Source organism: Poromitra crassiceps, assembly GCF_964638095.1.
Source record: "Poromitra crassiceps genome assembly, chromosome: 2".
NCBI lineage: Eukaryota > Metazoa > Chordata > Actinopteri > Beryciformes > Melamphaidae > Poromitra > Poromitra crassiceps.
The window spans coordinates 87,386,915-87,400,375 of NC_139624.1; the positions used below are offsets into that span (position 1 = coordinate 87,386,915).

The 13,461-nt window shown below is 44.8% G+C and overlaps 1 protein-coding gene across 1 annotated transcript in view; it reads right to left on the bottom strand.

Annotated features, from left to right (window-relative positions):
* Nucleotides 1-1,716: 1,716 nt before the first annotated feature.
* cacnb2a (calcium channel, voltage-dependent, beta 2a) overlaps nucleotides 1,717-13,461 on the bottom strand; it is a gene marked incomplete at its 5' end in the record, with an annotated part of 113,822 nt that continues 102,077 nt past the window's right edge. The window contains 7 exons of the mRNA XM_083657915.1: nucleotides 1,717-2,636; nucleotides 4,474-4,656; nucleotides 5,250-5,345; nucleotides 7,073-7,224; nucleotides 9,649-9,758; nucleotides 10,808-10,866; nucleotides 12,883-12,963. Of these exons, the coding sequence (XP_083514041.1) occupies nucleotides 1,851-2,636; nucleotides 4,474-4,656; nucleotides 5,250-5,345; nucleotides 7,073-7,224; nucleotides 9,649-9,758; nucleotides 10,808-10,866; nucleotides 12,883-12,963 (1,467 nt within the window). The 3' untranslated portion in view covers nucleotides 1,717-1,850. The remainder of the gene's footprint in view (nucleotides 2,637-4,473; nucleotides 4,657-5,249; nucleotides 5,346-7,072; nucleotides 7,225-9,648; nucleotides 9,759-10,807; nucleotides 10,867-12,882; nucleotides 12,964-13,461) is intronic.

The window sequence follows — 13,461 nt, forward strand, 5'->3', positions numbered from 1 at the left end:
ACTGTTGACAAAGCAGACAAGTTCTAACCCACATGAGTCCTTTGTTGCCAACTTTATTCTTTACATTTATGCATTATGTACACATGTACACTGTTAAAAAATTTGTAGTGCTACCAAAGTAGCATAGAAATGGAGACGTTTTCATAATTACAGTTGTCGGGCAAAACCAAACAAACACAAAAGTACAGTGAGGGGACGGGTTGATGGGAGTGTAAACAGAAGGACCATTATCTTGCAGAACGTTACTAACCTAAGATGCCTTCTGTGTGTTCAATTCAGATTTTCAGTCTCATGAATTCATATCATACGTGATATGATATCTGTGAAAATATAAGTTCAACATTGAGCTCAAGTTACACATTATTGACTCAGACCCTTCATCGAGCTTACAATGCAGGAGTTAAACCATCTCTTCAGCACCATTGAATTGTTAAGATCCTAATGGTCATGGGAATGATCTGAAATTGACCCAAAATGACAAGTGAGTAAATGGTCAAGTAGTCACAGAAAGTATCTTTATGTGGTCAACATTTGGAATTGTTTATGACGGTTTTGCAAATGTATCTTGTTTAATTTGCAGTGAGGAACATAGACCAGTGGTTCTCAAAATTGTTCATGTCAAGGACCCCAAAACTGACACAAATTAGACCACGGACCCCCATTTGATGAGATTTTGTTGCAGGGTTCCCCATCTGATAAGATTTTTGCTTTTAGTTGTTTCCTTACAGAGTAGTGTATGAAACCCATGACCAAAATAGTCATACATTCTGTCATTGTGTTACTTACCATATGTATCGGATTTGAGTGAAAATTAAGTCCCGGTATTCCCCTTTTTGCTGGGGATCCCCTGGGGGTCCCCAGACCCCACTTTGAGAACCACTAACATAGAGCATACCCTAAAATTGACATTCCTTATACTATGAAGTAAAATGGACTGAAATGCAACGAGTCATTCAAAAAGGGGTGAAATAAAAGACAAACCTTTATGGAGTTTGGTACTAGGCGTATTGTAAGTTGTAAGTTGTAATGTCATATCAAATCTTCACTTGAAACCAATGAGAATCATTAAAAGTGCAGAATAAAGGGTATCAATGTTATAAAATGTTTCTGGACCCATATAAATAGAACAGTACTGCATGTAAGACAGGAAGTTATTTTAGAAATCTTTTGTCTTGTAAGGCAAGACTAAGGTGCACCTCAAAGGAGGCATCAATATGAGGACCAATTGTCTAAAATCATTGATGCAAAATAAAAAATAATAATAAAAAGAACTAAGCAATCAATGATGAACATAAAATTAAAAGACCTCTGCAAATACAGCATCAAACTAACTTGGATAGTCAACCCTAGCAGTCAACCCTAGCAGTAGTCCGAGGGAACAAATTATTCAAGTGGTAGCAAGCAAAAAATTAAAATAAAATAATAATAATATAATAATAATACAAAATAATACAAATTAAAATGCTAATCACAGAAAGCACAGCTCAGTACAGAAAAAAATTCTGCTTTTGTCATGCTTTATCAAACACAGGTTTAAAATATTATGCATATTTGAGAATATTCATGCATATCCACACATAAACGATAACGTCTATGCATAGATACACATACATATATATTTGTATTCATATCTATATCTATATAATCAAAATATTGCCGTTGCTAGGATGCAACAGCATTTACAAAGGAAGCATACATAAATCGGATGCTGTGGTATCGGGGTATAGCAGCACAATGGGAGAGAACAGAACCGTCTTCAAGAGGAGATGGAGTCCAAATGAGATTGACTCAGTGTATGTGTATGTGTGTGTGTGGGGGGGGGGGGGGGTAGGAATCAGGAGTTTAGTCTGTCATTGGTGGATATAGGAGTCTCTGGCCCTGTCCCCTGTGTCGCCCCTCTTTTTGGGAGCCACCTCCCCCTCTCGGTCCCTGTCCCGGTCGTAGTAGTGGTGGTGGTGATCCCTTGCTGGCCGGTGGTGGTGGTGTGAGCGCTGCTTGTTGCGTTGGTTATGGTCCTGCTCGCGCTCCTTGGATCGGTGCTGCACTGCACTGTGGCCCGCCTCCTCTGCCCCCCCGCGGTGATGGTGGTGGTGGTGATGGTGGTTGTGGTCCCGGTGGGGCAGAGGCTCGTAACACTGCTGCTGCTGGGGGTGCCCCTCCCCTAGATCCTCCTCCTCATCATCCTCCTCTTCCTCCTCTTCTTCCTCTTCTTCCTCCTGCTCCCGGTGGAGGAGCTGAGTGCGCGGCTCGATATAGGCAGAGTCCCTGCTCTCCCGGCTCTCCCTGCTCTCCGGGGTCTCTGAGTCCATGGTCTCCTGCCGGGAGAGGCCCTTAGCGCGGCTGCTCTGGTGGTGGTGATGGTGATGGTGGTTGTTGTGGTGCTCAGTCCTGGTGGAAGAGGAGCGGTGGTGCACGTGTTGCGGTCTCCTAGATGCTGCCTCGGTCCTCTCTGTTCTCAGGGGCCTCTCCTCCTCGTCGCCCTCCGCCTCAGGCCCTTCCTCCTCCTCCTCGGCGTCGGCTTCCTCCTGGCTCTGGTGGTGGTTGTGGTGGTGGTGGTGGTGATGATGGTGCTGGTCCTCTCTGGAGACCTTTCTCTCCACTACCGCTTTCTCTGCTTTCTGCTCTGCCCCACTGCCCTGAGGTGAGCAACACATGCCAGTTAGTAGAGTTACACAAACCAGCACAATGCATCATAAACACACACCAGGGTTCCCACACCTTCTTAAACATCAAATTCAATGACTTTCCAAGGACTTTCCAGGCCCAATTCCCTCAAATTCAAGGACCCAACATGGCATAGTTTGAGATACAGATCAAGGTTATTGTAATTGGTTATTGTATTGCAATTACTGTTATAACCCTGATCATTTTTCTAATGAGAACTAGCAGGCTGTTGAGCTCACAGACAACTGAATAGAGACAGAGGATTGAATGTGTGAACACTTCTCAACTGTGCTCTGTTAAACCTATTAACGTTAAGTTAAAAAAAAACTTTCTGTGACCCATGTCTATTTATGTATATTTTGAAAAACTTTCAAGGCCGTGATTTTTTAAAGCAGTGCAGCCGCTTCTATAAGTGACTATGTGTGTTTGAGCATGAGATGTGTGCACCTAGGCCCCTCCCCCACCCCGGCTGTACAAGGAAGTGAGTGGAGACAGAAGGCGGCGCGGCTCCAAGCCGGTGAAACACACACACGTGCGCACACACACATGCGGACGTGCAGGTTCGACCTGCGCAAAACTGCACCGCTTATTTCAACACCTGAGTGTGATTTTTCTTTTCAAATTCACAAACTTTCAAGGACCGGTGGGAACCCTGACACACAAACACACAACTAATTCATGCAGATTAAGATATACTTCACCCTCATTACTATTGTTGCATTCCGTATACTGTATGCACACACTCACGCAAAACCTGAAAGCATGAAATCCAAACGCACACTTGACACAAAAGCTGGTGCACACTCTTAGGTTGAATATCGATCAACCATCCATTGAAGGTTGACTGTGGTCCTGGAGGATGCAATTTCAAAGAAAGGTTCTGGGTGCTTTGAAGGCAGAATGTTGTAAAATGCTATTTTTATTTATTTTTTGTCTCCAGGACCAAGGCTGACTCCCCATGGATTACCAGGATCTGAGGGTGAAAGCCTGTGACTGAGGGCCTCTCACTCACCACACTAACAACAAACACATCAAGCTCACTCCAGCTCCTCAGCACTATCAGGATTCTCCCATAGAGTGTATGGGGTCTCCTCAATAGTTTCCTCATCAGTCTTACATTTCCCATTGTGATGGCGGTGGACAGAGAAAGGGTAGAGGGAAGGGATGATACAGTGTTTGTGAAATGAACTGAAATAACCCATTGTAATGCATTTCACCTTTCCATTATATTGACACAATCTGACCAAGATGCATGGGCAAGACGCATTATTGTTGAATTGTAACTAATTTAGTTGTGATGCTAGTTAATGTGCTGCTGCTATGTGTCACTATTAAATCACCAAACAAACATGACCATTTCAAATGCATGACAGTAAGCTGATATTTTCAGAAAAGTCAAATGAAACACTTATTAGTAAGTAGGGCTGGGTATCGCTTCAATAATGACCATACCAGTACCAATATCAGTACCCTTAAAGCCATACAGATACCAATAGAGTACTTTATTCAATACCTTTTTTGCCTTACTTTGGAAGGCTTTTGGTGGCATCTCAGCACACTGAACTGCCAAGACAATCCTATTGTAAGTGTGAAATCAAGCTCTCATGCTCATTTCTCGAACACTCTCCCTCATTGTCATCATATCTGAACATTCATTAGCCTGCAGATTTCCTTTGTCTCCCCCTCTCTAACCCTCATCCTGTCCTGTCCTGTCCTGTCATCTTCACTGAACTGCTGCAGGTGACCCTGCCCTCTGTCTGTGCTGTGGGTGGAGCCCACGTTGGCCCTGAGTCTGGTCAGCACTTGTACCTGCATGCCGGAGACTGGGCCTGGGCTGGAGGGCAGGGTGGCTGTGGCCAGCTTCTCCAGTAGTGGGTTGGGGGGGTTGCAGCTGGTAGGGTGAGTGCTTTTCCAGTAGGCCTCCAGGTAATCAGCCATATGCTCACATGCATCCTCCAGCTGGTTCTCATCTAGGATGATGTCAAACGCCTCCTGAGAGAGGGAGGGGTGCAGAGAGAGTTAAAGAAAAAGTAAAGGAGGAGTAAAAGCTGTTACAGTGCTTATGGACCAAATTCACAGGCAGTGTGTCACAGATTTGTGATATTATATAGCTTTATTTCACAAATGAAAAATGTTCCTAGAAAAGAAGAAAGGATTGAATCTAGGACTGTTCTGAGAAACCATCAAACAGCTTCTCAGATGTACAAAAATATCAAAACTACGAAACAGTCCTGCTGAATTAACCACTTAATAGCATTAGGAATTAATTCTGGGAAAATATTTTCCCATAAAAGTTGCCTTAAAAAAAATAAAACGAAAACCCGCAAAAAAATACACTGCTATTTGAATTAAATGGAGCCCGAATTTTCACAAGCCTGGGGTGCTTGCTTGCTCGTCTAAAATCCTAACTAAGCAGATTACAGCAGAACAGAAACAGAACTGGCAGGAATTATAAGTCTTTCAAAAATCCGACTTCAGATATGCATGAGACGAAAGCCCACAGTCACGCTATCTCTGACACAATTCACCTCAAACTTGAGGTTATTTTAACACTGGGTCCAAGTTGGCCCACTGTGGATACTCACAGGAGGACACTGAGCCAGCTTGTCAGCAGCCACCATCTGGACATTGAGGTGTTTAGCCTGAGACTTGCCTCTGGACTTGATGAGCCTCGTCAGCACCTGAGGAATAAGGACAGAGGGCAACAAGGTCATGGCTGTGCAGCTCATTTCTCCATAAAACACTAACTCTGACTACGCCAAATTATGCCGTTGTGTTTCCCCGCAATGAATTCTCTACCTGAGGCCATTTTCATGCGTGTGGAAGTTGTTTTTCAGACTGTACAAGAATGAACTGCAACAAATGCCTTCTTTTGAACGTTAAGTTAGGCTGTAGATCAGCTAGATTCTTTGGTTGCTAGGTAGTTCAGGTTACAGTAGGTTAGGCTGGAGATTAGCTAACGTTAGGAGTGTTTACCTTGCTCCAGTAGCTAGACACATTCTCAGTAAAGTCCTCTGAGACATGCTTGTGAATTAGGGCTATACAAATAAACTTGACTTGAAGGAAGGAAAGCAAGCTGTGATATCTCCAAATATGCTATCACCACCTGGAGTCATGTAAATGAGAGGGGCGACCTAGGGGATTGGCACAATGTTCAAAAACGCTGGTGTTATCCTTCAAGCTGATCTGTACAGGAGATGGCAGCAGGGGGTGAATGAGAGGGGAGCTGCTAAAGGCTTGTTTATTCCATGCAGTGTGATTCAGGCTGACGGCCCGTTGATTTAAAGGCTGCATCTCATGTCTCCTCGGCTATGGTTGTTTGCATTTTCTATGTTACTCGCCTGCGTTTTCATTGATGGCTGAATCATGAGCCTTATTTACACAGAGTGATGAATCAGTCCTCTCACGCACTCTCTCCCTTTCAGATGAGATGCAAAGTCAAATCTGACATCCTGTGTTTAAAACCACAGCTAGAGAGCAACACTCAGCTACAGAAAAATGATATGAGCAGTGACAGGACGCGTCCATACACCAGCCACCACCATACTACTGCACCAAGGACGGCCATAATAACCCAGAGGACTTGACTGCTACATCTATTCACCTTCTGCATGACGTCATTTTGTAATCGTCTTTCCGGTTTTAGACACGGAAGTAGATTACGCCTAGCCTGTACCCAGCCTCCACGTGACCTCTATCTATTGACTGCTAGCACATAGATAGAGGTCACATGGAGGCTGGGTTTACCCAGGCTAGATTACGCCTACCGTAGTCATTTTTAGACTTGCCAAAAAGCTGTTTTCAAGCAAAAAAACCCCAAACTGTTTTAAAGTTTTTATATTTTTCGGGTGAGAACGTAACATATATGTTTTTACAGTTGATCAGAATAACGCCTATTTGGAAATATTTAACGAGCAGCGAGGACTGCAGCGCTGGCTGTGCTGACACCGGTCGGACTAGCTATCTGTCAAACCTTACTGTAGGCTACTGGCAGTGAGAAAACACTGTCAACGTGCTTTTGTAACCAACGTTAAATGCCGACCGGGTACAGCCATCGGCTCCTCGCAGCAGTAACGCTATGAACATGTAACTGAAGTTGGCCGCAGTGTAGCTTAATTCTGAATGTTGCCAAACTTCATTCATTATTATAGTAACGTTTTGTTTTGAAATTGGCCGCCAACTAGCGCTGAACCGGAAGAACAAATACAATTGCGTGTAACGCGGAAGAGAGAAAAAGTGGGCGTGGTGAATAAGGTGAATAGGGATAGAGGGAAGATTTCACTCCGACTACTTTCATTCTTCATTCTGCCATTACTCTCCATCGAACACCTTTGCATTTCTTCCTCTGTCTAGGTTTACTGCTGGATCAAATATGGCCAGTTTCATGACAAAAGCATACAGTATTCACCTTGGGAGAGGTGATCTTGACGTAGACAATAATAGGGGCCAGGGAGGTCTTTCCCAGCTGGGACGGGTGGTTGATGGTGTCAGCATCCAGCACCACCAGCTGTAACGTCCGAGCCAGTTCAAAGATCCGCTCGATCTCACTCTGGACTTCGGCTGCACAGAGAGGGAGAGTGGGGCATCAGTGCTTCCATCAGATCACACAAAGAGGGAGAGTGTGGGCATCACAGAGAGGGAGAGTGTGGGGTTCACAGAGAGGGAGAGTGTGGGCATCACAGAGAGGGAGAGTGTGGGGGTCACAGAGAGGGAGAGTGTGGGGGTCACAGAGAGGGAGAGTGTGGGGGTCACAGAGAGGGAGAGTGTGGGGGTCACAGAGAGGGAGAGTGTGGGGGTCACAGAGAGGGAGAGTGTGGGGGTCACAGAGAGGGAGAGTGTGGGGGTCACAGAGAGGGAGAGTGTGGGGGTCACAGAGAGGGAGAGTGTGGGCATCACAGAGAGGGAGAGTGTGGGGGTCACAGAGAGGGAGAGTGTGGGCATCACAGAGAGGGAGAGTGTGGGGGTCACAGAGAGGGAGAGTGTGGGGGTCACAGAGAGGGAGAGTGTGGGGGTCACAGAGAGGGAGAGTGTGGGGGTCACAGAGAGGGAGAGTGTGGGGGTCACAGAGAGGGAGAGTGTGGGGTCACAGAGAGGGATAGTGTGGGGGTCACAGAGAGGGATAGTGTGGGGGTCACAGAGAGGGAGAGTGTGGGGGTCACAGAGAGAGAGAGTGTGGGGGTCACAGAGAGGGAGAGTGTGGGGGTCACAGAGAGGGAGAGTGTGGGGGTCACAGAGAGGGAGAGTGTGGGGGTCACAGAGAGGGAGAGTGTGGGGTCACAGAGAGGGATAGTGTGGGGGTCACAGAGAGGGATAGTGTGGGCGTCACAGAGAGGGAGAGTGTGGGGGTCACAGAGAGGGAGAGTGTGGGGGTCACAGAGAGGGAGAGTGTGGGGGTCACAGAGAGGGAGAGTGTAGGGGTCACAGAGAGGGTGAGTGCGGGCGTCAGTGCTTCCATCAGATCACACAGAGAGGGAGAGTGGGGGAGTCAGTGCTTACATCACATCAGAGGTTATACTTATAAGGACTGTGCGGTTGTATAATACCAAAACATGAAAGTAGCTGGCACGAGAGTGTGAGAGAAGTAGAGAGATGTATTCACTAATGAGCTTTTCACATGGATTATTTGTCAATCTACTACATGTTGTGACTGTTAGATACCCCCAAGTGCACCTACTTCTGGATTCTTTCTGTCTGGAAACCAGAGTCCATAAGCCAAATGTGGTTTTAATCATAAGAGTGCATTGCATCACTGATTCAATGCTTGATTCCCGTCTTTTTCATAAGATAGACTTACTTTTCAAGAGACAGCATGATTTTGGGGACATGGGGCGTAATACAGTAGCCCTGAGAGGAACAGCGAGCATGTTGTATTACCTCAAACAAACAGGAACACATCACCCCCACCCTGACAGACAATGATTTGACTGCAAAACAATCCTCCAAAGATCCCAACATCGCACAATAAGGGTGCAATTCCCAATCTCACAAAAACATGGTCAGTTAGTTTAGTACCGAGTCATAAAATCTTGTTTTTGTTCTGAAATCTGCCAGTGGGTGAGATATGTTCACTTGTTTCTAAACTAGTTTCACCTGTTTTGAGAATTTTCTTGAAATAAACGATTCTGTCTTGAAATACAGCAAATCACTCCACTAGTATCAAGCCAATGTTGCTTTTGATTCAAGAATATTCTTGAACAAAGTTGATTTGCATTTGAAGCAATTGAAATAATCTCACCCCTTTGTCAGTTATTTCCACTTTTTCCACTTTCCACATGGAGAACATTTTTATTTTTAAGGCTCAGTACGAGGCAAAAAAATGATATTTTGGTGGTGTAAGTATGCTGATGAAATGTCTAAATAGATAGCGAGTGGCATGTGGAGTGAAGACCTTGGCTCTAAGTGTGTCTCAGTCTGATGTATCATTAAAGAAGACAGCAGGGCGGCGGAGCTCCTTCTGGGACAGCAGCACACCATTGAAAAAGACTGGGGTCACATCATGGCGTGTCGTGTGCTGGCTCAATGTAATCATAAACAATTGAAATGGAATACACCTTTTGTTTCCAAGCTTATGCTTTTCCTGAGACTTCATGGATTTATTTTTGGACTTTTTATTCCGAGAGCGGCGCTGTCTGTCGATAAAAAGCAAAGATTACCTGCGTGCATGCTTCTGTCGGACTCGGCCATGTGAGGCCATCACTCAGGAATCTGTTTCATTCTAATCACATCTGAACCCCAATCAACCCCGGTTAAATCAGAGGGGGTGCTTGAACTCATTATCGGGCATGCTTCGATTTTTTTGCTATCTTTCATTCCAAACGGAAGAAATCTAGCCAAGGCCACTCCAGGCTGTGGAGTATCATAACTGTTGTGAAGAATTTCTTTAATCGTTTCCTTCCTTTTTCACATAAATTGGTCTCCTTGAAAACATTATGCATCAAAACACCAGATGTTCCCGGGCAGGCAGTCATTTGTAGATGGGCTTACCCAGGTTTGAGCGTGTGTTGGAGCGCTCTATGATGGCATGCTTGCTGGGGTTGTTCAGGACTGAGCGTTTGGCAAGAGAGATGTCCGCTGTGACACGAGTGATTGATATTCTGATGAGAGAAAAAGGAAAATAACTTGTTACCCAGAGAACATGGAATGAATCTGAATATGGCATGTATGAACTTAGCTCAGGCCAATGCCAAAATGAAAATATTAAACAATGAAATGATTGAGAGAGAAAAGACGATTATATATACTGTATATATATATATATATATACATATATATATATATATATATATATATATACAGTATACTAGGCATCGACATATACAGTATACTAGGCATCGAGCGCGCGCCCGATGCATAGCTCAGCTGCTGCGTGGCCTCGCCTGCCCTATTGCCATGTGTGTGTTGCTCACTAAATGTTATTGCATCAGTGATGTCAATCACTTGTCCTTGTGTGTGTGTGTGTGTGTGTGTGTGTGTGTGTGTGTGTGTGTGCCCCATTATGATATCACTGATGACACCATCAGTGTGTGTGTGTGTGTGTGTGTGTGTGTGTGTGCCCCCCTATGACATCACTGATCAGTCTTGTCACAATGCCTCCTTGTGTGTGTGTGTGTGCGTGCGCGCCCTTATGGCATCACTTATGACATCATCACTGATGACATCACATCATTAGCTAATTAGCTGAATTAGCCTAACATATATAGTGGATATATATCCTAGACAAAATGAGCAGAGCCGGAGAGCTGGAGAGTGTGGATTTGTTAAATCATATTAACAGATTTGATACAAGCGGATCAAAAGGGAATTAACTGAATGCACTGTGGCTGCTGGTGATCTGAGTGGATCTTTAGTGTTGTGTAACTTTATGGTCTCTGCTCTGGATGGCTGAATGGGACAGCGCCCCCCGGGGGGACTTAACATTGAATAAGGAGAATCCTGTGCTGCTCCGGGGCCCACTATGGCCTATTAAGGACATGGAGAGGGCCTATTTAAAGAGCAGCACACATCTCCAGGCCAAACAAACTTGTTACACACTCCCTCAGCGAGCCTCAGGGGACACATAAATACCAGCCTACAGGACTGAGAGAGGGGAGGAATGATTGAGAAGAGGAAGAGAGGTTGGATTCAAAGGTCACAGTGAACTTACCTTCCTTCAAATCTGTGTTTCAAAAAGTCAAACAGTGCTTTTTGCATCATGTCTGTTACCTGTGAAGAGAACATAGCCATCTGAATGTGGGAACCATTTAGAGAAAGGATAGTAATAGTGAAATATATCTGCATGTTTGTAAGGGTGTATGCACACTGCAAAAAATGAAAAAAAAAAAAAGTGATTTTTAACTTGTTTCCAGTACTAGTCTACCAAGCTTATTGTGTGATATTTTTGCTCAAGTAATCTCACTGCACTGGCAGATAATCTTGCTGGTTTCCAGGGCCGCTGCTGGCCATTTGGGTGCCCTAAGCGTAATTGTTTTGTGGTGCCCCCCCCCCCCCCCCCCCTGCAAAACTTTCAATAACTGTCAAACGAAAGACTGCAAAATCATTAATTATGAACGATACTAGTGTATCTCACATTACATTACATGTGGCAAACAAACAATTGTTAGAATTACTGTACATGTCAGCAAACAAGCGATTGTTAAACTGTACATGCAAGCAGGGGCGGACTGGGATCATAATTCAGGCCGGGCATTAGATACCAAGCAGGCCAGGCCGATACGGGCTGACGTGTGTGCCGGCGCCCAATTTGGGCCGTTTGAAGCCCAATTTGGGCCATTTGAAGCCAGATTTGGGCTGTTTGAAGCCAGATTTGGGCCGTTTGAAGCCCGATTTGGGTCGTTTGAAGCCAGATTTGGGCCAGTTGAAGCCAGATTTGGGCCGGTTGAAGCCCAATTTGGGCCGTTTGAAGCCCAATTTGGGCCGACTCCAATTTTACAATGAGATGCACCCACTTTAACCCTGAATAAAGTAATAAAACCACTAGTAAACCAGTAGGCCTGACTGAGGGCACCAATTTTTTTTTTTTTTTTGGTGCCCTCAGTGACATGATGCCCTACGCAGTCTGCGTACTCTGCGTATAGGGTGCGGCGGCCCTGCTGGTTTCAATACGTGGGCAGTGGTGGCCTAAAGGTTAGACAAGCAAGCTTGTGACCTGAAGGTCGTCAGTTCAATCCCCTGGACCGGCAGGATAAATCTGGGTGGGGAAAGTGAAAAAGCAGTGCTTGCCCCTCCATCATTACCACCACTGAGGTGCCCTTAAGCAAGGCCCTTGGGCGTAAAAGCCTTCGCCGTATGCGCAGAGGGCTGCGCTGCAGCTGGGGAGCCTGCCGGCGTAGGTGGCGTGCAGCTCCCCAAAAATGTGACTCGATGCAGCTGACGTGAACAGCACATAATATAGATGGGAGATAAATAGGTGAGAGTGAAAGCTATGACCAAGTATATGCACTACTTCTCTCCTTGGGATAACTTCTATTCATTGAAATCATAGTGAAGCGCAGAAAGCATTTGATACTGTAAAAGGGCAGTTTCTGTATAAAATGCTAAAAACAAGTTTTTTTTGTGGTCTCTAATTAAATATTTGGGAGCAGCTACCAGTGTGCGGACTCTACTCTTTTATCATTCATTTGCACTTCGGTCCTGCACCTGGTTTAAACTCTTCACTGCTGGATGTGCGTGCCTTTTTGTACCTTTTGCTATGGGATTCCATTCAACGTTTGTGGACTGGGTGAAGGTCATATACACAAATCCAAAGTCATGTGTCAGACACATGACAGTGACAGTACATGTACCTGTACTGTATATGTGAATATGACTGTACTATATGATTGCACTTGAGAAAAGGAAATAAAAATAAGTTAAAAAAAATCATAGTGAAATCACATTTTCTTTTTACCAACTTACCAATTTTTACCAACTTACTTTTACCAAGTAAATATGCTGAAACAAATTGCATTATCTTGGGGGCAAAAGAGTCCAATTTGTTGAAACAGGTAAAATTATCTGCCAGTGCAAGATAAATAACACATTTTAGACAATGTGTCAGTTTTTGCAGCACATAGAGGGACAGAATCATTTCTCCCTGTAAAATTGAGAGAAGTCCGGACATATTTATTTCTGGACTATGCTGATCTTTTCCCAAAGGGACAACAAAGCCGGTGTGGTGCTGGAGACGGCGTTGCGTGATCAGCTGGACAGAGATGCCAAGGTTTTGACGGCGCTGTTTACCTCATAGCCCTTCAGTGACGGTCCAACCAGAACCACGGGCCGCATGGAAGGCACAACATCGTACGGAGGAATGTGTTCCGTCTTCGGGGAGCAGAAGAAGAAGAGGGAAAACAGTTGCACACATGTATGGGGATAAAGTAAACACTCAACATCACAAACCATTCTGGGAGTTGGAACAACAACGCACTAGACAATTTAAAAGCACTGGAACGTTGTGAACCATGAAATGAGATGTCTCAGCTGGCCCCAGCAAAACACAAGCAAGCCTTCTTTGATATAGAACAGATTTGGTGGTTTATTATACAAATACTAACATCCGCACATTGTCGGAATTCTTTGCTAGGTTACAATAAACTACAATATTCTGTGATATTGTTGTGCTGAGTGCTGAGATAAATCATCTCATCTCATGATTCTGACGTATCTGGGTCAGAAGGGAGCGTTGTAACAGGAAGAGGTTAGTCAGACAGCAAAAATGCCAAAGTAGATCTACAGTAGCTACAACTGAGACTTTTGGGAAGAGAGGAAAGAGGCAGACACACTCTCTTACTACTGCTGGGGCAAAGTGGGACCTCAGCT